This window comes from Schistocerca americana, chromosome 4, assembly GCF_021461395.2.
Source record: "Schistocerca americana isolate TAMUIC-IGC-003095 chromosome 4, iqSchAmer2.1, whole genome shotgun sequence".
Taxonomy (NCBI): Eukaryota; Metazoa; Arthropoda; class Insecta; order Orthoptera; family Acrididae; genus Schistocerca; species Schistocerca americana.
This window is the reverse complement of record NC_060122.1, coordinates 511811246-511833565: the sequence shown is the minus strand read 5'-3', so window position 1 is coordinate 511833565 and position 22320 is coordinate 511811246. Positions and strand designations below refer to the sequence as shown.

General features: G+C 45.8%; 1 protein-coding gene across 1 annotated transcript in view; it reads left to right on the top strand.

Annotated features, from left to right (window-relative positions):
• The window catches only part of LOC124612449 (kalirin), a 1731149-nt gene that overhangs the window by 847188 nt on the left and 861641 nt on the right, over window positions 1-22320 (top strand). The window contains exon 14 of the mRNA XM_047140672.1: window positions 4543-4712. Within this exon, the coding sequence (XP_046996628.1) occupies window positions 4543-4712 (170 nt within the window). The remainder of the gene's footprint in view (window positions 1-4542; window positions 4713-22320) is intronic.

The following is a 22320-nucleotide window of genomic DNA, read 5'->3' as shown; positions in this document are numbered from 1 at the left end:
CAATTTTATCATATGTCGAAAGTACCTCTGGCATGCAACTGACGTGAAAACTATAGAAGCAGCAAACTATCACAACTTCATAATTTGTGCAGTACAAATCCGAAGCGTGCATTCGCCATTATCAGTAATTCACTTAGCACTAACATGGTCAACGCAAGTCTGCAGTCTGCGGGACCATGAGCGTGTAAATGGAGAATGCTGTTTCTCTGTCGTTTCCACTTACGTTCTCAAAGTCAAGACTTTCCACTGTTTTTTCTTATGGACTGAATGCCATTTTGTTGTTTGCCAGTTCTATCTGTGGACTCACGTACCTTATTTGATTTGTTGTTACTAACAGTTATGGTCAGCCTGTGATTGGATGTCTTGTCTTGTAGTTTTTTTACTTTCTTGCCGTGTTCTAGACTCTTTATTTTTCGTGGTACTTTATTCTCCGAACGTTAGCTGAGAAATTTGGAAATTAATGTTGGTCAAAATTCAATCTGATTGGGAGATGGTAGGGGGATGGAGGATAAGCGGACATTGCTTCACCCTGCTACCGCCCCCGCATCTTTTTGGATCCACGCCTGCTCTGTTTGGCTTGTAATCGAATCCGACAGGTTGGTTAACCTAAATGACAGGGAGTCCTCAAGATGTTGTAAAGCACACGTGTAGGCTGTATACAAAATATTGTTGTACGGGAGAGGCGCGCAGGTGTTTTGTGTTGGGGTGCGAGGCAGCACCTGTCCACGCCGGCTCTCGCGGACGAGGGCCTGGCTTTGTGGTGGCGTGCGCGCTGTATGCACCGCCCATTGTCCGCGCCTTGTCACAACAGCTGCGCCGCCAGCGCCGTCGCCGCGATGGATGTGCCATTGTCCTCGCCAGCGGCAGCAGGGAGCTCCAGTTTCGTTGCATAGCGCCTGCTATCTGTCCCTATTCTCTTAACTCCAGCCAGCATTCCATTATTAATAACAATAAAAAATCTGTACTTCTTTTGTTGTGCCTAGCCGCTGTCCACCAGTCATATGTCATCCTCCAAATGAAAATCATTTAATCTTCGTCAACGCCTACTCTCTTTCAGGATGTAAGCATAAATACGTGTGTGGTCGCCATAATTCTTCCATTTTTTTAAAGTTCTTGCGATGCTGCTTCTTGATTGTATCTCTGTGTCTGTCCTTCATTTTTAGAAGCGTTTTCCACTTTTTCCCCTTTCTCCAGATTTTTTCATTAATGTCGACATTGTTTAGATATTCCCGAAAGGATTCGTTTCGTAGCGGATCTCGTAATGCAACGCCTCTGAGTTTTCACAGATTTTCATGTCTGAAGTTTGGGTTCTCTGTATGACGTTTTTGCTTAACCCCCAATTTTTACTATTGTCAATAACCATTGGGACAGGGATCACCTTGTGATACTTCAACTTCCTCCATTGTTCTACAAATCTACTGCTGTTTGGCCAGGAGGTCAAAACACGCCTTGTGAGAGCGGGCTGGATCTCGGACGAGGGATTAACATCATACATCGATGAAAAAATAATCGAACTCCTGCTTCTAACATTGACGATAATCTGGTAATGTGCGTCAAAGAAGTCCACAAATCAGTCTCTTCTGGAACAAGGAAGACGTCATATCGTATATAAAATTCGGCATTGCTGTCATATGAGACACGTTACACACATTATGTGAAACGGGCCGTCGAAATAAGTAATTAGCATACAATGAAGGCAATCATGCGCGATTTGAACTGATGCTCAATCACTGGATACCGCAGCGTTGCGGATAACCATTTTCATTGCTGCTCTTGCTATTGTGTGTGACATCCTCTACAGCGTTATTTATGATTTCGAGTTGGCCTGGAACGCCTTCGTCGTAATTTGTGCGCCCGAAAAATATGTAGCAGTGTTCTCCAAGACTATTGTTCAGAGGATATTGTCTTTCGCGTGTACTTAAAAAGTCCATAACCATACATTGTTTTAGGGAAAACTAAAGTATTTATCACTGGAGACCGTAATATTGCGAACAACCAGTTTAACAGCGTCTCTTCATTAAACGTGTGACTTCGTCTACACCATGATTTATGGTTTTGTGTTGGTGTGGAACACCTTCTGTGGTAGTTTTGTGTCTGAAAAATGTATAGCAGTGTTCTCCAAGGCAACAGTTCATAAGATATTGTCTTTCGTGTATATTTAAAATATTTCTATCCATACATTGTGTTGAGGAAAACTGAAGTATTGACCCTATGGGTCTTCTTAAGAGGCCGGCCGGTGAGGCCGAGCGGTTCTAGGCGCCTCAGTCTGTAACCGCGCGACCGCTACGGTCGCAGGTTCTAATCGTGCCTCGGGCATGGATGTGTGTGATGTCCTTAGGTTAGTTAGGTTTAAGTAGTTCTAAGTTCTAGGGGACTGATGACCTCAGCTGTTAAGTCTCATAGTGCTCAGAGCCATTTGAACCATTTTTGAACTTGTTAGAGCATTCGTTGCATTTTCCTTTCAGAAACTGGAATTAGCTTTATTTCTCAGTGAGTGGAGTGTGATGCCCAAGTATGTAACAAAAGATTGACTCTGAGTAAGAAAAATTACGTTGTGGAGTGCAGATGCCATGTTTCAGCCGATAGTGTCCCACAGTGGATCTCGGGCGCCGCTGATCTCGATGACGCAGACTGTGTGGACAATGCTACAGTTTCGCATTCTCTAAACCATTAATTGGTGCTAACGTACATTGAACATGTTAGAATCTTACTGGGCTGTGACTGGGGAAGTTCCCAAGGTCTTTTGATGTATAGAGTGGTCAAAATAAAACTAACCCGAAAATTACGCACATTATGCATTTGCTGCTCAGCGCACTGATTGGGACATTTGATGTATAATAGCATGTGGTGTGAGAGTTTACATACCCGGACAGGCAGAAATTTTGAAGCATCCCCAACTCTCTTGTGGTTCCCTTTTTAGGTACTCCACGTCGACGTCAGCTCGTAGATACGTATCGTCGTTAGGTTTTCCGGCTTTACTTCCCGACGTGACAGCGACGACTCTCCGATGAGGTGCGGGCCTTGTGTTTTGCTATCACTGCGAGTCTTGTAAATATCGCTTTTGTTTAGTAATTTGCCCGGCTAAAACTCTCCCCTTTTGTGATTAAGACAGCCTGCGCCACCTTTCGGAGGGAATGGGGACGTCAAAGAGTCACAAAAGTTCATATTAAGCAGTCCGTAAAACACGTAAACGTTCACTTTAGTTAGCGTGTTAGTTAATGCCTACGCTTTCCGCTAGATGGTGCTGACTTATTGCTGATTAGCTTTGGTTCCGTAAAACCTTCACCGATTAGTACTAGGTAAATGAAGTAAGTACAACACTCTTGTATTTCACTTTCACTCTATATTCAAGGATTAAGATGGTGATGGATGATGGTCTATTTAAAAGGTTCCTAGCCTGGAGGAATCTAAATAGTCCGCAAATGCCGATATGCACGCGCTCTACGTCCAGATTCGCAACTAACGGCACACGACACTTTCAAAAGTCCAACGTTAATATCTGAATACCGGTACCTCTGAATTCACTCGTATCAGCAGATGATTTGAGTTTCTGTCGTCTATATGTTCGTAAAGTTCCAATGTAGCACTAAAGTCCTAAAATCCCCTTAATACTCCGTTGCTACCTACAGTGAGAGATCGTACACTACATAACTTTTAATCTCCGTAATATTCTAACATTTTTTCGTGAATCTTAACACGATAAAGTCCAATCTAATTATTGTCTCGCTGACTGACACGGGTTCCCCGCTCTTTAACGAAACAATCAAGGAAAAAAGGCGGCAATAATGACGATCAGGCCTTTTTATAGGTTTTCCATCACAAGAGTTTAACGTCACTGCCTTCTCCATGACAGAGCTTCCGTGCCTTTGCTGTATTTAGACGTTAAACTACTTGCTGATATACTATAATTTTGATCTGCAATTACCGAACTCTGATTGTACACTATTTTCCCCTCTAAAAATTCTATTCTTAATTTTAAATTATTCTTTCTATAGCTTTTATCACTGTAAACTGAACCGAGGTGTTACAATATGCACGATCGGAAGAGGAAAACTGAAAATCCAACTGGCCGCATATCACTTAATTCAGAAACTATCGTAGAATCGAACCGAATAGTACGGTCTGAAAGCTTTAATTCATGCGCAAGAGAAAGTTTATAAACTTGCAGGTCTTCTTTTTCATTTTTCTGATAATATGATGATTCCCACTTGTACAGCTAATTAGCGTTTCCATTTGTTAAAGTTTATGGGAACTTCTTTTACTGATACTCTAATTCGTGTCAGAATGTTTGCTAATGATGTATTTGCTGTTAACGTAAGATTATCGTGAAATACTAAAAACACTTTTGAGCCACTTTTTTTTGTTTGACACTCTTAATATCAGTGATTTTTTTTCGTAGTAAGTTATTAAAAAAGTGTTTGCAGGTGACAGAGACGTCATTGTGGAAGAACTTTAACGTAAGGTAAATGGTTTGACAGACGGAAGTGTCAGAGAAAGCAGAAGGTGGAGTGATGTGAGGGTGTGGTGTGGTGTTGTGTGCAGCTGTCCGGGTGGGCGGACGAGCTTCGCGGGGAGCTGGTGGCGGATGAGGCGGCGGACACGCTGGAGGCGGCGGAGCGGCTGCTAGAGCAGTGCCGCGACCAGCGCGCCTCCTCGCTGGACGCGTGCGCCTCCACCATCGCGCAGGGCGAGACCCTGCTGCAGGAGCTCAGGTGAGTCTGCCTCTGCCTGCCACTCTAATCGCGCAATCCTCGTTTATTTTAAATACAGATTAATTGCACGTGGGTGCGGCATTTGGAACATAACACGAGAAGCGTTCAATAAGAAATGCAACAACAAATTTTTTTGGAATGAGATTTTCACTCTGCAGCGGAGTGTGCGCTGCCCGCGAAAGGCAAAGGTCCCGAGTTCGAGTCTTGGTCCAGCACACAGTTTTAATCTGCCAGGAAGTTTTAGCAAATTTTTTTCTTGGTCAGTTTCACTTGAAAAAAAAAAAAAAAAAAAAAAATACAGAGTTCGTTGTGGGACATTGTGCAGTATTTCCACATCAGTCCCTATAACTTCATGAAGTTCCGATAGGTGGCGGCGCTATACGTAGTCTTCAAAGTGGCGCCTGTAACGAAGGTGCGTACCAAATTGAAAGCTGCCAATGAGTTTCCTTTGGCGGAAAACTGGAGCCTTCCATATATTCATAGACGCTTGTGGAATATCTGTGGAGACTTAGCACGGAACAAAAGCACAATTAATGGTTGGACAAGGCGTCTCTCAACACCACAACAACGTTGTGCAAACACCTGTTCGATCTTCCGTGTTCCAGCCGGCCGCTCACAGTTGTGACTTTTGCGATGTTGGAACGTGCGGACACTCTCATTCGAGCTGACCGACGGATCGCAGTGAAACACTCGCAGGTCAACTGGATGTTTCTGTTGGTAGTACTGAGACACCCGTCCAGCAGTTGGGATACTCAAGGTTGTGTGCTTGCTGGGTTCCTCGCCACCTGATAGAAGACCATAAAGAGCAATGAAGGACCGCCTGTGCGGAGCTGCTTTTGCGTTACGAGACTAATCGGAACAATTGTATGTCGAACGTCGTCATAGGCAATGAAACAAATCGGCAATCCGTGGAGTGGTGTCACACTACCTCTCCTACGAAGAAAGAGTTCAAACCAGGCCCTCAGCCGGTAAAGTCGTGCTGACTGTCCTCTGGTACTCTAATGGGGTTATTCTGTTTGATGTCCTCCCTCATGGTGCAACGATAAGTGCAGTGTGCTACCCTCAGCAAACTGAAGAAACGAGTTGGGCGTGTACGTTGCTAAAAACACAAACGGACTCCTCCTTCTCCATGATAACGCAAGGTCCCACACAACTCTGCGCACCCGGGAGGAGCTCCCAAAACTTCATTGGACTGTTCCATCTCATCCACCGTACAACTTCCAAGAACGATTGTCTATCGAAGTCGCGCGGGGTCCAAATGATACATATTGAACGCGCGATCGAAAATCGAACATGCAACTCTGGTGAAGGGTGTAATGAGTATGTTTACGGTGGTCACTGCAGCTATGACAAAAGAAGAGCGTTACAAAAAATACTTGTAATTGCAAAGGAGACGACTTACCTTACTCGTCGTCGGTGTTGTCATGTTAAAGTCCATTACGGTGGTCTGGATGGATAATTTGGAAGAGTCGAACCATGTATACTCGTTCGTTTTCCGCACTGCCCGCAATGAAATTGTAACGATATTTCAGCATCGAAACTATTCTTACGAAGTTTTAAACACTTCGCACCAACACAGTCTACACAGTTCCTTCTTTCCTCGTACGATAGTACTCCATATTTGCGACAAAAAGTCAAACAATTTTCTACGCTGGATAAACATGGAATTACATTTTCCATGTCAGAGAATCCGCCAAAGAAACATCAAGAACACCAGACACCCCACTCACTAACGACATACATCGTCTGGGTTTCCCTAGCAACTCACAAATAATTCGCGGAGGTATGTAATTTAGAGCAACTACGGGAACAACGGGAAACAGATAAAAATGACGATCACAAATATCTGATCACAACGCCCGCCACCGGAGTCGCATAATCGATTTACGATCGCACGTTCGGTATGTATCGTTTGGGCCCGGCGACTTCACTAGGCAATCATTCTTGGAAATTACCCGGATCTCGCACCTTCTGACTTCCATCAGCTTGGCTCAATGGAGAAAGCAGTCCGCGGCAAGCAGCACGTCGATGATGGGGGACGTTATTCATGCAGCAAGACGTTCGCGCCGGCCGCTGTGGCAGAGCGGTTCTAGGCGCTTCAGTCTGGAACCGCGCTGCTGCTACGGTCGGAGGTTCGAATCCTGCCTCGGGCATGGATATGTGTGATGTCCTTAGGTTAGTTAGGTTTACGTAGTTCTAAGTCTAGGGGACTGATGACCTCAGATGTTAAGTCCCATAGTGCTTGGAGCCATCCGAACCATTTGAAGACGTTCGCACCAGCGTCAGCAAGCGTTCCGCTACTGTGCGAGCACACCGGCCCTCCCAGTAAGGTGGCGTATGGCCGTCGTATTGAACGGAGATTATGTAGAGAAATAGGGTTTTGTAGGAAGAAAAGTGGAAAGCAATGCTGCATGACGTGTTAGATTCGTGAATAAAACCAACGTGCTTTCTGAAAAACAATTGTTGCATTGCTTGTTGAACGCCCCTCCTCCAGTGAACATCTATAATGAGCTATTCGTAAGTGACTCCAAGGTTTCATAATACGACTGCAGAGAAACTGCTCAGAGAGACGTATCAGCTGACAGAGAATTTTTCCAAGTTGTAACTGAATTTATACAGGGGGCGGAAAACAAAATGCAGATGCTTGCGGAGACTGCAGCATGACATGTTATATTTGACCACAAGTGGCACCTGTAGGTTACAAGTGTACTCGTGGTCAGGAAAGTATTCTGTATGGTTGTGCGTGCATTGTTTCGGACCAAGTGAATTCAGTCGTGGGCGAATTGTCAGTGCCCTTGTGGTGAGTGCTTCCATAATCAAGGGAGCCCAAGTGTTTGGTGTTTCAAGAGGAAACGTATGGAAGATCTATACTGCGACCAGGAAAATAGGGAAAACATCATGCTGCAAATCACTACGCAGATGAAAGTGTGTATGGAGTTACCGTGACGAAAGGTCATTGACGAGTATTGTGAGGAAAAATAAGACGACTACAGTTGCAAAAATCTGTGGAGAGCATAATGTCGCATTCATGAACACACGAGTCCCCCCTCGGGCATGGCTGCGTGTGTTTGCCCTTAGGATAGTTTAGGTTAAACAGTGTGTAAGCTTAGGGACTGATGACCTTAGCAGTTAAGTCCCATAAGGTCACACACACACACACACACACACACACACACACACACACTCACATTTGAGAACAACTGGAAGTAAGCACCAGAAGGAGCGAGTTGCAGAGCGAGGTGCAACTCTAAAAGCACTTATCAGTGATACAAAAGTCATAAATGAGAAAACGTGGTGGCGAAGCCATAACACCTGCACTATCGAGCGATGGAAGAAAGCCAGTTGGTCGGATGAATCTTGTTTCACACTGTTTCCAGCTTCTGGCCAAGTTACGTCGAATGGAGAAACATGGCGGGCTTCGGTGGTGATTTGGGCAGCCATATCGTGGCCTCTGCAAGGTCGCATTACTGCCAAGAATTATGTGACCATTTTGGCTGTCAGGTCCATACCATGATACAGTTCTCGTTCCTCAATGGTGATACTGTGTTACAAGACGCCTGGGGACCTGTTCACACAGCTCGCATCGGCGAGGACGGGTTTTGTGAGCATGAATCGTCGCATATTCCGTGCCCACCGCAATCGCGAGATCTGAATATTATTGAGCCTTTACGGTGTACTTTGGATGGAAGGGTGCGTATCGTTATCCACCTCCATCATTGTTACCTGAACTTGCCACTACTTTGCAGGAAGTATGGTGTAAGATTCCCTTTAAAACCGTACATCGCTTGTATATATCCCGTCATGGACGACTAGAGGCTGTTTTGCATGGAAACGGTTTTCCTATACCGTATAATGCGGTGTATTTTTGGTATTTCCATACGCGGCAAACGTCAATGCGTGTGTGCAGTTCATTGAAGTCGCTGAACTAACTGCCGCGAAGGGGCAACAGCAGCACGCATTGTAAATCAGTTCATTTGGTAGCCTATGTAAAGGTGCTCGTATTCGACGCGAGAGTACGGAGCGGATAACTCGTGCACATGTTGTGACACGCCTCCCTCCTAGTGCAACTACAGCACGGCACGTATTACAAATCTAAACCAGGACAGATGCTCTATCCACTGATACGTGTCATTTTTGTGGGTGTCTTGTAGGTTAAGCGCAGTCTTGTTCCGAAACCGTAGAGGTACTTATGAGTAATCCTACACGCCCTTACGATTACAACGCAGAAGCAATAATATGCCCATTATAAATCTGTCGAGGTCGTTACCAGAGTTTCTTAGTAATTCGTGCTAAGGCACGAACGGAACAAGTGGGTGCATCGTGACGGGAGGACTTAAGTGCGCTGATGGGAATGTAGTGGTTGCGGCTTTGCCTGTGCCCGCTGTCCGGGCTGGAGCGGAGCTTCCCCGTTAGCGGCAGTGACGCTCACAAGCGCGTCTCGTAGAGGCTAGCATCCGAGTCTCTCCGCTCAAGTCTAGCAGTGATGTGCGTACTCTGCAGTCTCGGACTCAAGTGCCGCACTAAGATGAACGCTCCTCTGGCGTTCCGACAAGATTTCTCTCTGAGCTTGCCTATACATCTGATTGGTCAGCTCAAGTAGTTCTCCTCGCCAGCTGAGTTATGTAACAGTAATTTTCATAACCTAGTTTCATTCTCTTACAATCGTTGCTCTTCGAAATCCTGAAATAATTTCAATAAAAACACTACACGACTTAAGATTTATCGCGTTCTGTTTACGTTAGTATTTTATGTTATGTTATGTTTGCGTGTGTGTTGTTCTGCTTCTCTTATCCTACACTCCTCTGTTTATGATTTTACTGCAGTTGGAAAACATGAAGCTTGAATTTTTTTTACCGACTTACAAGTATTGTGCCTCCTTCATAGCGTGGAAACATACACACACACACACACACACACACACACACACACACACACACACACACCATCGCTCACGCTGTTTCATTACATAAAATAACAACTTGGAACAAAGATACTGGAACATTTTTGCTTCCCAGAGAGTTTGGATGCAGTCCGAGGCATTCTGTTTTAATACACTGCATTATTTCCATTAAGTTGTTACAGGCTTTATCACTCTTAAAATGGCTATTTAAATTAACAGTTATGCTTTAAGTTCTTTTTATACTAGCATGTTGCAAATACTGGAGAGCAATCCACGAGGGAATGGATGTATTTATGGATCTACACGAGAGAAACGGAATACCGGAAGAAAAAATTCTGAATGACAAGTTAGCTAGTGAATCGATTAATTTCTTTTCGCTGTACTTGATCAAACGTAAACGATTCAACGGTTTATTATGTAAATCAGTAACTTTCGTTACTGTTGCGTACTGCTCTCTCTGCCGAGCTGAAAGTCAACATGCTCTCGGCAACAACTTTGTTTCTCAAAAAGTGATCGTTCCCTATGGCAAGTTTTTTTTTTCAATACCTGCAAGTTATATACGTAACTATAGGCAATCAAAGCATGGGCTTCTCCAACCAGTAACATCGTTTGAAGATTAATAGGTAACAATAAGGACCTATACGAAATTGTACGAGCAAGTAGTCACTGCTAAAGAAGGTGAGCCGAAGACTCTGATTACCTGCGACTGTTCTCGAGTACTGCTCTAGCGTTTTAGTCGCTACCAAGAAGACGTAACAACAGTCATCGAACAAATTTACCGCTGCTCTATAAGGATCGCTATCGGCCAGTACCATCCATACGTTAGTGACACGCAGATACTCAGGGAAACGTAATTGGGAGTCTTCCAAACAAAACTCCACAATGTTGTGGCAGAACCATTAATGTATAAACTCGGGGTGTCCAGGTATTCTGATGCACTGTCCAAATGCGTATCCATCGAGGAGTAGGTGGGAGCAGCTATATCGGTGTGGAGAAAGAGATAACATTACAGAGCAACAATTCAACAATAGCTATTTGTTGTAAAAAAAAATGCCTTTGGCTACTGTTATCCTTCCAACTGAAATTCCAAATGGCTCTTAGTTCTAAAGCCTCCCAGTCGTATTGCACTGCTAATTAGCGATGTGATTTCTCATTTCACCAGCCAATGTCAGAAACTACTGAACACACCAATGTAGAAATTATTCGCCTATATTTGAAAGATATCTGGTAGGTAAATCATATGTACAAGTGCCACTCAAAGTATACTCTCTGTAATGAAAATTGCAGGTGCTAGGTATTTATTAATGTTTTATGACATTAATCTGGTACAACATTGTTATGTTTGGCAGTTAAGAAACACAGTTTTTCAAGTTCGACACAACCTCGTATGGCGAGAGGTGGGAACACGTAATGCACCCAGGAACATGGCCGAACGACGTTTTGATGGTCCGGGTGTTATGGTGTAGGGGGCATAGTGTTGCATCGGCGCACTGGCCTCCGAGTCATTGAACATGGTACACTCATCAGTCAGTTTTATCGTGACACTGTTCTGCTTCTCCAAGTGCGTATTTTCAGGGGTGATTTCGTCCCTAACTTCATTTTTATGGATGACAATGCATGGCCACACGGAACAGCGCATATAGATGAGCTCTTGGAATATTCGGCGAATGGACTCGTCTACCTGCTCACCCGAATTCAATCCCGTCGCATGCGTCTGGGACGCGTTGCGGAGACGTGTTGTAGCACGTCCAACGATCATCTAGCAGTTGTCAACCGCACTGGTGGAGGAATGGAACGCTTCATCGCAAGAACTACGTACTGACGTTGTGGCCAGCATGGGAGCGCGTTGCTGGGCATGCATTGCTGTCTGTTTCGGCGACAAACCACATTAAGAATCAATGCCGCCTTCTGTAATGTCCAGCTAACCATCAAGAATCGCGGTGACTTAAGTGTAATTATTATTACACTCCTGGAAATTGAAATAAGAACACCGTGAATTCATTGTCCCAGGAAGGGGAAACTTTATTGACACATTCCTGGGGTCAGATACATCACATGATCACACTGACAGAACCACAGGCACATAGACACGGGCAACAGAGCATGCACAATGTCGGCACTAGTACAGTGTATATCCACCTTTCGCAGCAATGCAGGCTGCTATTCTCCCATGGAGACGATCGTAGAGATGCTGGATGTAGTCCTGTGGAACGGCTTGCCATGCCATTTCCACCTGGCGCCTCAGTTGGACCAGCGTTCGTGCTGGACGTGCAGACCGCGTGAGACGACGCTTCATCCAGTCCCAAACATGCTCAATGGGGGACAGATCCGGAGATCTTGCTGGCCAGGGTAGTTGACTTACACCTTCTAGAGCACGTTGGGTGGCACGGGATACATGCGGACGTGCATTGTCCTGTTGGAACAGCAAGTTCCCTTGCCGGTCTAGGAATGGTAGAACGATGGGTTCGATGACACTATTCAGTGTCCCCTCGACGATCACCAGTGGTGTACGGCCAGTGTAGGAGATCGCTCCTCACACCTGGATGCCGGGTGTTGGCCCTGTGTGCCTCGGTCGTATGCAGTCCTGATTGTGGCGCTCACCTGCACGGCGCCAAACACGCATACGACCATCATTGGCACCAAGGCAGAAGCGACTCTCATCGCTGAAGACGACACGTCTCCATTCGTCCCTCCATTCACGCCTGTCGCGACACCACTGGAGGCGGGCTGCACGATGTTGGGGCGTGAGCGGAAGACGGCCTAACGGTGTGCGGGACCGTAGCCCAGCTTCATGGAGACGGTTGCGAATGGTCCTCGCCGATACCCCAGGAGCAACAGTGTCCCTAATTTGCTGGGAAGTGGCGGTGCGGTCCCCTACGGCACTGCGTAGGATCCTACGGTCTTGGCGTGCATCCGTGCGTCGCTGCGATCCGGTCCCAGGTCGACGGGCACGTGCACCTTCCGCCGACCACTGGCGACAACATCGATGTACTGTGGAGACCTCACGCCCCACGTGTTGAGCAATTCGGCGGTACGTCCACCCGGCCTCCCGCATGCCCACTATACGCCCTCGCTCAAAGTCCGTCAACTGCACATACGGTTCACGTCCACGCTGTCGCGGCATGCTACCAGTGTTAAAGACTGCGATGGAGCTCCGTATGCCACGGCAAACTGGCTGACACTGACGGCGGCGGTGCACAAATGCTGCGCAGCTAGCGCCATTCGACGGCCAACACCGCGGTTCCTGGTGTGTCCGCTGTGCCGTGCGTGTGATCATTGCTTGTACAGCCCTCTCGCAGTGTCCGGAGCAAGTATGGTGGGTCTGACACACCGGTGTCAATGTGTTCTTTTTTCCATTTCCAGGAGTGTATTATTATTATTATTTTGAATAAATGTGTTACTTCTGCTTGTCTCATTGTGTATATTTTTCAGTTCCTTTGCGTACTATACTGCAGCAGTTCTTTCTGCACTTAAGCGCCAAAGAAACTGGTATAGGCATGCGTTACTCAAACACAGAGATATGTAAACTGGTAAAATACGGCACTTGCGGTCGGCAAAGCGGATATAAGACACCAGGTATTTGGCGCAGTTGTTAGATCAGTTACAGCTCCTACAATGGCAGGTTATCAAGATTTAAGTGAATTTGAACTTGTGTGTTCGTAGATTTTCCCCGGGAATGAGACAGTCAACCCGGCTGCATGCCCGAGAGACCTTCAAGAATTTGAACTTGTTGCTGTCGGCGCACGAGCGATGGGACACAGTATCTGCGAGGTAGCGATGAAGTGGGGATTTTTCCGTACGACCTTTTCACAAGTCTACCATGAATATCAGGAATCCGGTAAAACGTCTAATCTCCGCCATCGCTGCGTCCAGAAAAAGATCCTGCAAGAACGGGACAAATGACGACTGAAGAGAATCGTTCAGTGAGGCAGGAGTGCAACCCTTCAGCAAATTATTGCAGATTTCAATGCGGGACCATCAACAAGTGTCACCGTGCGAACCATTCAGCGAAACACGATCGATATGAGCTTTCGGAGCCGAAGGCCCACTCGTGTACCCTTGATGACTGCAAGACACAAAGCTTTACACCTAGCCCGTGCCCATCAACATCGGGATTGGACTGTTGATGACTGGAAACATGTTGTCTGGTCGGACGAGTCTCGTTTCAAATTGTATCTAGCGGATGGAGGTGTACGGGTATGGAGACAACCTCATGAATCCATGGGTTGCATGTCAGCAGGGGACTGTTCAAGCTGGTGGAGGCTCTGTAATTCTGTGGGGTGTGTGTAGTTGGAGTGACATGGGACCCCTGATATGTCTAGATACTACTCTGATGGTGACACGTTCTAAGGATCCTATCTGATCACCTGCATCCATTCATGTCCATTATTTATTAAGACGTACCAGCAGGACAATGCGACATTCCACACGTCCAGAATTGCTACAGAGTGGCTCCATGAACACTCATCTGAGATGAAACACTTCCGCAGTCCACCAAACTCCCCAGACATGAACATTATTGAGCATATCTGGAATTCCTTGCAACGTGCTGTTCATAAGAGATCTCCACACCCCGGATTTGTGGACAGCCCTGGAGGAATCATGGTGTCAGTTCCCTCTAGCACTACATCAGACATTAGTCGAGTGCATGGCACGTCGTGGTGCGGCACTTCTGCGTGCTCACGGGAGCCCTATACGATATTAGGCAGGTGTACCAGTGTCTTTGGCTTTTCAGTGTAAGTATGTATCATGTTTCATTCAGCTACATTACTTGGCTGTGACACGCGCGAAAGCTGCGTTAGTCGTTTAGTTTTGCGCACCAGTGTACATACGGCCAGCATCTCACGCGTCTTCGAGGAAGCGTAAGGTCGGCTTCGGTAATGACAAGGGAGAAATGAGAACGCGGAATCACCGTTAGGCGCGTGACGTTCGTCGCTCTCTCCGGGTGCTGACCACTCACTACCTGCCGTTGCGTGTTGGCCAAATTGCCCACTATCAACCGGCACGTAGTACCGCGTAATGTGCGAGTCGAGTGAATGTGTGCGTTGTGCTTCGTCGTTTCCGAGACCATATGAAGCCATACGCCAGTATGGACCAGCGAGTGCTCAGTTGGCTATCCCGCGCCCAGAGAATGCTTAAAAAATTAGTCCACAGACGGACCAGACGAACCTACGGCGTGCAGAAGATGCGGTATGTGACATGCTAGCAGCTGCTTCTTCGCTGTACCGAGCAGCTTCTTCTTCGCTGTACCGAGCAGTTTTCTCCGAGTAAGAAACTTTTTCATGTTTTTGTGGTCTTCAATCCCAAGAGTTTTTGATACAGTTCTCCACGCCACTCTATATCCCGTGCAAGCCTCTTCGTCTCCGAATGAATATTGCAACCTACGCCCATGTGAATATACTTACTGAATTCATCATTTGGTCTCCCTCTGCAGTTTTAAACCTGCCCCCTCTTCACTCACGCACACAAGCAAACGCGCGCACGCCCGTACCTCCATGACGAAAGTGACAAATAGTTTATGCTTCTGAATGTGTCCTGTCGACAGAGCCCTTCTTTTATTCAAGTTGTGCCTTAAATTTCTGTTATCCCTGATAGGATTCAGTACCTCCACATTAGTTATTCGATCTATCTATCTCGTCTTCATCATTATACTGCAGCACGACAGTTCAAAAGTCTCTAATCTTTATAACACTTAAAATTATACTTGAAATTAACACATCTCTCTTTTTTAAAAAAAGTGGTTTCGTGCTGTAGCCGGTCTGCGTTTTATGTCATCTCTGCTTCGGTCATCATCAGTTATTTTGCTCGCCGGATAATAAAACTCACATATTGCCTTTAGTGTCTCGTTTCCTACTCGAATACCTTCAGCATCACCTCATATAATTTGACAACATTCCATACCTTTGTTTTATTGTTGTTGGCATTCCTTTTATAATGCTGTCCATTCTATTCAATTGCTGTTCCAAGTTCTATGCTGTCTCTGAGTTGGTATCTGCTATTATTTGCCTTGTGTTAGACCGTTAGTTTTTTTTCCGTTTTAGACAGTTGATCCGTTGGAATCTGCTACAGTACTTCTTTCTGGAGTCGTAAGATTGTTATGAAAAATTGTCAATACTTTGCCACTCACATAGTGCATGTTCCGTAACTCAGGGTAAGGAGATTTCTTATTATTGGTCCTGAAGTTAGCAGTCGTTTCCTAACAACCCGGGACATACGTCGCATCGCTGTATGAGTAAGATGTTCAAAAATGGTTCAAATGGTTCTGAGCACTATGGGACTTAACTTCTGAGGTCATCGGTCCCCTAGAACTTAGAACTACTTAAACCTAACTAACCTAAGGACATCACACACATCCATGCCCGAGGCAGGATTCGAACCCGCGATCGTAGCGGTCGCGCGGTTACAGACTGTAGCGCCTAGAACCGCTCGGCCACCCCTACCGGCAGTGAGATGTTGTTTAATTTGTTACAGCGGTTTCACCATTACATAAAACAGCAGCAATTTTGCTTTGCAGTGTAGAAGTTCCGGGCATTGAATTATCTACTACCGACTGCAAGCGTTATGTGCTGAAACTTGATGCTTCATGTTCGGTTGCGGTAGGAGATTCACGGCCTTTAAAAGTGATGTTTGACACACAGATAATGAAACTAACGCGATGCAGAATTTCATCAGCATTTATTTATTGTAAGATATCTCGTAGTTTGGAGACACGCACATAAAGCAGTTGGTGACGCCGTCGAGGATATTTCGCGTTTGACGCTGTGCCAAGGCTTCGGATTATTGTGGAGTGATGTATCGACTCGGGTTCACTCAGACTCGTTGGGGGAGCATAGCAGCCGTATGAATAAAGTGGCAGCAAAATATGGTGATTCATGCACTGCATACCATGACTGGTGGAAGGCGACTCGCTAGTCGCCTGTCACGTTTAGCCCTTGAAACAGCTAGCGGGTCATTCGCTTACTCCTGATGAGTCAACAAAGACCGTACGTGCGAATTTTCCCTTGACTCATTTCCAATGAGCAGAGAAGCTAGAGATTCAGAAAAGTTTTTAATACTGTAACGTGGCTACAGCACCGTGCAGTGTTAACGATTCGTATCACTTCCGGCAATGGGAAAGCCATCGGAATCCTTATGATACCCAGAGCTCACTCAGAGTACACAAATAAACGTGTTTTATATGCTTAAGGTCGACCAAACACAGAGCAATGTAATGCAGCAGGCGTCGTTGGTACTAGTGTCTTTCGTCAACATATCCATCGCTACTGGGCCAATAAACCGTGAATATCACCATACGTGTCAACAGCTTATCATTTGCTTTCCATGAATCCTGACAATACTTTCTTAATTTCGAGACGGATTTAATTTGTAGGTCACAGATAACCGTACTCATAACCAGTGTGATTAGTTTGTAGAAGAATTCACACTTTTTCCACATGTTCAGTATTACGCAGGAGTGAACGACCTTTTTCTGTTTGTGTAATGTTGTAATCAACGGGGGGGGGGGGGGGGGTGAAACTGAGCGAAAATGTTACAAATGTGCAGTTACTCATCCATCTTTTTTGCGGATGATATACTGATTTTAACCTCGTCGTTTGGTTGAATAAGGATTAAGCGATTAAGTCTCTAGTTGCCGGATCAAGTTTTCCGCAGTCTGAGGTTCAGAGGTGATACCGAGTGTATTAGAATCGAAGGACTATTAGTTTGGGCAAGACCGAGCGATGAAATGACTGTTACATCAATATAGAAAACACCGATGAACTTTAGCGCCAGCTTCCTTATTTAGAAATAGGGAAAAAATAGTCGAGTAAACATGGGCTCTAAAATGCATACCTTTGTTCGTTTTTGGTGCTATGACAGAGAACAAGAAAAAAACTCCAGTAAACATAGGACCTAAAATGCATAGTTTAAGATCTAGGAGCACTTGTTCATCTTCGCCAGTGTAAAACGCGTATCTTCTTCCACTGAACAAGTGCTCGTAGCTCTTTAAGGTATGCATTTTAAAGCCCATGTTAACTAGAAGTTTTTTCTTGTTTTGGCCCATACAACTTCCTCCCAGAACATGAAAATCAAAGAGCTTGCAGCAGAAGAGATGTGTTTCATAGTAACGAAGACGAGCAAGTGCTCATATCTCTTCCTGTGTGCGCCTTAGAGCCCTTATTTACTTTATTTATGTTCATGTTTTGGTGCAACGAACCTGTCCCTAAAGTTTGTCGACTTTTTTTTGGGGCACCCAGTATATGGTTCTCTCTATTACCGATGTGCTTCCAGCGTCATACCGAATACTGGACCGCGCATTATCGGGCCGTTTCTACCTAATTTCGCTCACACCTGAACTCACGATAACAGTGCTTTGTTGCGTCAAACTAACAAAGTGAGTATGTACTGCGCGGCTCCTGATATTTATAAACATTATGACTGTTCAGTTTTCAGCTGAATCAATATTATGAAGCTTCGCTACAAGGTGACGATGGAGAATGAAAACGAAAAAAGTTAAAAAGAAAATGCATACTTAGCTCTTTGTAGCAATATAGGGGAGAGTCGCGCAATGTGGGCCGGCGTAAGTTTTTTGACTTTAATTTGTAACTGTGGTGGTTATCGGAATATTTATATACTACTCTCTTACCTGCAGATGTGTTTTGTGGATAACACAGTGTAATGATTTTTATTTGTTATTTATGGTACTTCATTACATCGGAAGTAAAAGAGCTACATTGCAAGGCTTGTAGAAAGTGTCTAGCAGTATCGGCCATTGTCTTATCTTTTGTAATATCGGTTGTTTACAATACACCGCACTGATATCTACTGAATAATGATACATCACATAAGCATGGGAATGTATTGTTACTATTTTAGCTCAGTTCACCAATGTTTAGCTTATTATTTTACATATATCATAAGTCAGAGACAAAATTCTCTTCCGATCCACAAATCCAACGTGTGCCCAGCCTCTACACTTGCTGCACTGCACCCATTCTTCTTCATATGACTCCAAACACACTTTTCAGTCTCTTGTGTTGACCTATTATTTCCAGAAGTTCCAGTTTTCTTCGCCGCATTTTAATTTCGTTTCCATGGCCAGCCATGCGTGTTTACTTCATTTTTTAACGTCCGACTTAAGGTCAGCATTCTTCGGCTCTCTTTCAGACTTTATTTTTTCCGGTCTTATTGTCTCCTCTTCGGTGGCGATCTTTTTGTAATCGCTGCAGGTGCCTCCCTCGCAGTCATTTTCTTAGACATAGCCTTGCTCACAGGCATTTTCATGCGCTCTTCATTCCATTTTCCTCTCATTTTTTTCCATTTCCCGCCATTTCGGTCTGAAAAGATGAAATTGAAATTACTTCTGGCCGATACTGAAATACAATCGGGTGGCCGGTTCTGCGTGACAAACACGCAGTTCGACTAATCATTTCTTTTGTAGAAATTATGACGAAACGTCTGTTTATATGTAGTTCCTTACATAACGTAGATAACCGAAATTAACAACTTACCTTAAAAGCAAAATATCTTCCTTGCGCTAAGAACTACAACCACCACCATCAACTACTCAGATCAGAGAAAACACTGAAGAGAGGATGAAGATATCCGATGTCATTGCACATAGATAAACAGCCTTGCTTCTGCTGACTGTAAACTTCTGCCATTTCGAGCCAGAAGGAAAATTGCAATAGTGTACGCCGGCCGATACTGCACGACTGACTCTTCGCTACCTTTATCGCGACCTGAACAGGCCCCCTGACTTTGCAGATGCCGATACTGGACGTTAATCGTGAGGTATTCGTGACGAATAATATTCGTACGTCGACACATTTACCGCTAACTCATTGTACTGGTGCGTATGATAGCAGAAATAGCCGTTTAAATCGCTGGGGAAGACTGGAACGCGATAAACATGCGATATTGCCGTTATTATTATTACTAGTGCAGCGCCGCTCTCAGCCGATTTTAGATAGAACGGGGCATGTTACAGCACATCGCTTGTGCCTATCGCGATTTGCAAAATAGGAACGTAGCGATAGATATTGCCCATTGAAAATTCCGCCCATAGGTCGCACGGTGAGATAGCCTCTGCCGAAACGCAGCCGGTGCATGTGGCAGGTGCATCGCGCGCCCGCGATGGATAGGGGGGAGGCACTCGTAATTTCGAAGGCAGCGCCGCGCCCCGCCGGTTTCCATCAGCGGCCATCCCGGCCGCTAATGGAGGTAATGACCTGTGGCCGCAGACATCGATTGGCGGGCCGCCAGAGGCCACAGGCCGCGCAGCCTCGGCGTGCCGGCGTGATTGAAATCACTGCACGCTGCTGCGGAGCACATGCTCGTGTGTTGTGGCGCCTCACCTGCCCCGGCGTCTCTATCTGTCGCGCTCGGTTTAAATTTTTGATTATATATTCAATCTGATGCCGGTCTTGTAAACTGACATACGGTCAGGAGATCAGTGTGCTTACCACATGCTCCTTCATATTCGCATCCAGTGACGCATGTGGGCTGAGGATGACACGGCGGCCGGTCGGTACCGTTGGGCTGTCATGGCCTGTTCGGGCGGAGGTTTTTTGTAACCTGATATGGCTATGGTTTCAGGTTTTTCCTTACGTGGACCACGATTTACTGAGTAGACAACCTGCGCATCACCGTCCCAGCTGCTGTTACAGATTTCAATCCGAAAATTGATGTGATGCAGCTCTCCACGCTAGTCTTTCCTGTGCAAGCCACTCCATGTCTGAATAGCTACTGCAACCTACATCCACTTGAACTTGCTTACTACAGTTAGACCTTGCTCTCCCTCTACAGTGTCAGCCCCCACCCCCTTTTCTCCACTTCCTCTTTCCTCTCATTATCAAACAGACAGTTCTAAGGTGCATCATACATGTCCATTCAACTGAACCCTTCTTTAGTTTGAATACAGCCGTGAGAACCTCTTCATTAGGTATCTGCTCTACCCTTCTGATCTTCAGCATTACTCTGTAGCACCTCATTTCAAAGACTTATACTCATTACCCGTTGGGAATTTGTATTGTCCACATTTTGCTTCCATATAAAGCTATGTTCTAGACAAATACTTTCAGAAAAGACTTCATAACATTTAAACAAATGACATTAACTGAATTCTTTGTCGATATTTGGTAGAACATGATTATGATATTAAATGTGCATTCGATTACAAGGAGAGTGAGTACACTAGTTTGCAAGTATAACTGAGGACTTCGCAGCTTCACAAAGTGGAGTGCCTGTATCTGAATATGTCCAAGATCTCCTTCCAAACCCCTGTATCGATTTCAACTAAATTTGATACAGGAACACCAGGCCTCATAAGTATCAGTGCTGTGGGGTTTATAGCCTCCTAGCTCCGATAGGAGTGAAGATATTGACGAAAGAGTATTTTTCCAGTATCTGGTATGTATGGCAGTCATACAGTGTAGGCATGGCAGCCTACAAGTCAGGGGCCAGAAACAGTTGTCAGTCCCTCTCTGTGTAGGCTGGCAGATGTGTTCAGTAATATCAGTCTGGCTGAAGAATTGGATAGGGTAAGAGAGAGGCAGGAAGGATGGATAGAGAGAAGGGAGAGGAAGGTAGTAGGGACAAAGATAGGGATGAGGAGACCATCTGATCTCGACAATCGGTCATACTAAGTTCGAGTAGTGTCACACTGCTTCATACTTCAGTAAGAGGGAATGAATCACCTCATAGGAAGCTACCCCAGTGCCACCGTTTTCAGTCGTCGTATTCGCAGAACTGCGGTGGGAAGGAGGGGAGCCGTTATGTTAGTTATATAACAGCAGCGCCCTGATTTGTCATGTATGCAACCCATAAATTAAACACATTTCTGATCTCTAGCGGTCATGACCACATCCATAAGGGGTAGTCCCTTTCTGCAATTCTATCACGTCCCCAGGTCGACTCCACTCAGATTCTGAACAAGCGACAGCCATAGGCACACACCACCTCTCTGGCGTGACTTATGGCAGCGGTGGAGAATCACATGACCACCTGATAGGAAGTCTACACCATCTAGAGCGTTCCGAAGCTGACTAGTGGGTTCTTTTGAGAGCGCACTCCTCCTTTTTGTGGATATTCAAGGTTTGTACTAGGCGCTGATCGCTGCGGTTGGCGCGTCGCCCTGTTCCTGCCCTCCTCGGCACCCGTCGCGCAGTAGCAGTTTGTTTCCGCGGCCGGCAGTTCTTGCGACCGCCCGCACACGAGCGCGCTGAAATTACCGGCCGGCGGCATTGTTCGTGCCGGCAAGTGATACGAGCGCGAGTAATGGGGCGGGCCGTTATTAAAGAGCGAGCCCGGACAGGCAGATTGTGCCTTTTGTGCCGCCGTGATTATCACTAATCGCCCGCCGGCTTAATGGCGCGCCTTCATTACGGAGGCCGCAGCTCGTCCATCAGCCGCACCCGATCTGCCCCGGGCAGCCACCGGCGGCCCTTCCCGCTTCCCGCGGATGTCGTGAGGACTAGCGCCCTCCTCCCGGCTGCGGCTGCGGTAATCACTCATTTGCGAAAGGGCAAATTTGTCGCCTTCTCTGGAGGCGGATGGCGGCTTTGTGCGCCGGAGTTCGTCGACTTGGAGCAGCTATTTGATAGGGGGCGCGGAACATTTGTCGCCAAGGAAACTCATTCATTAAATGAAGACTCGAATAAGATACGCTTTAAGAAATTAAACTTCCAGTCAAATTAGACTTATCCTTGGGCCCAGTCTTCGGTGATCTTC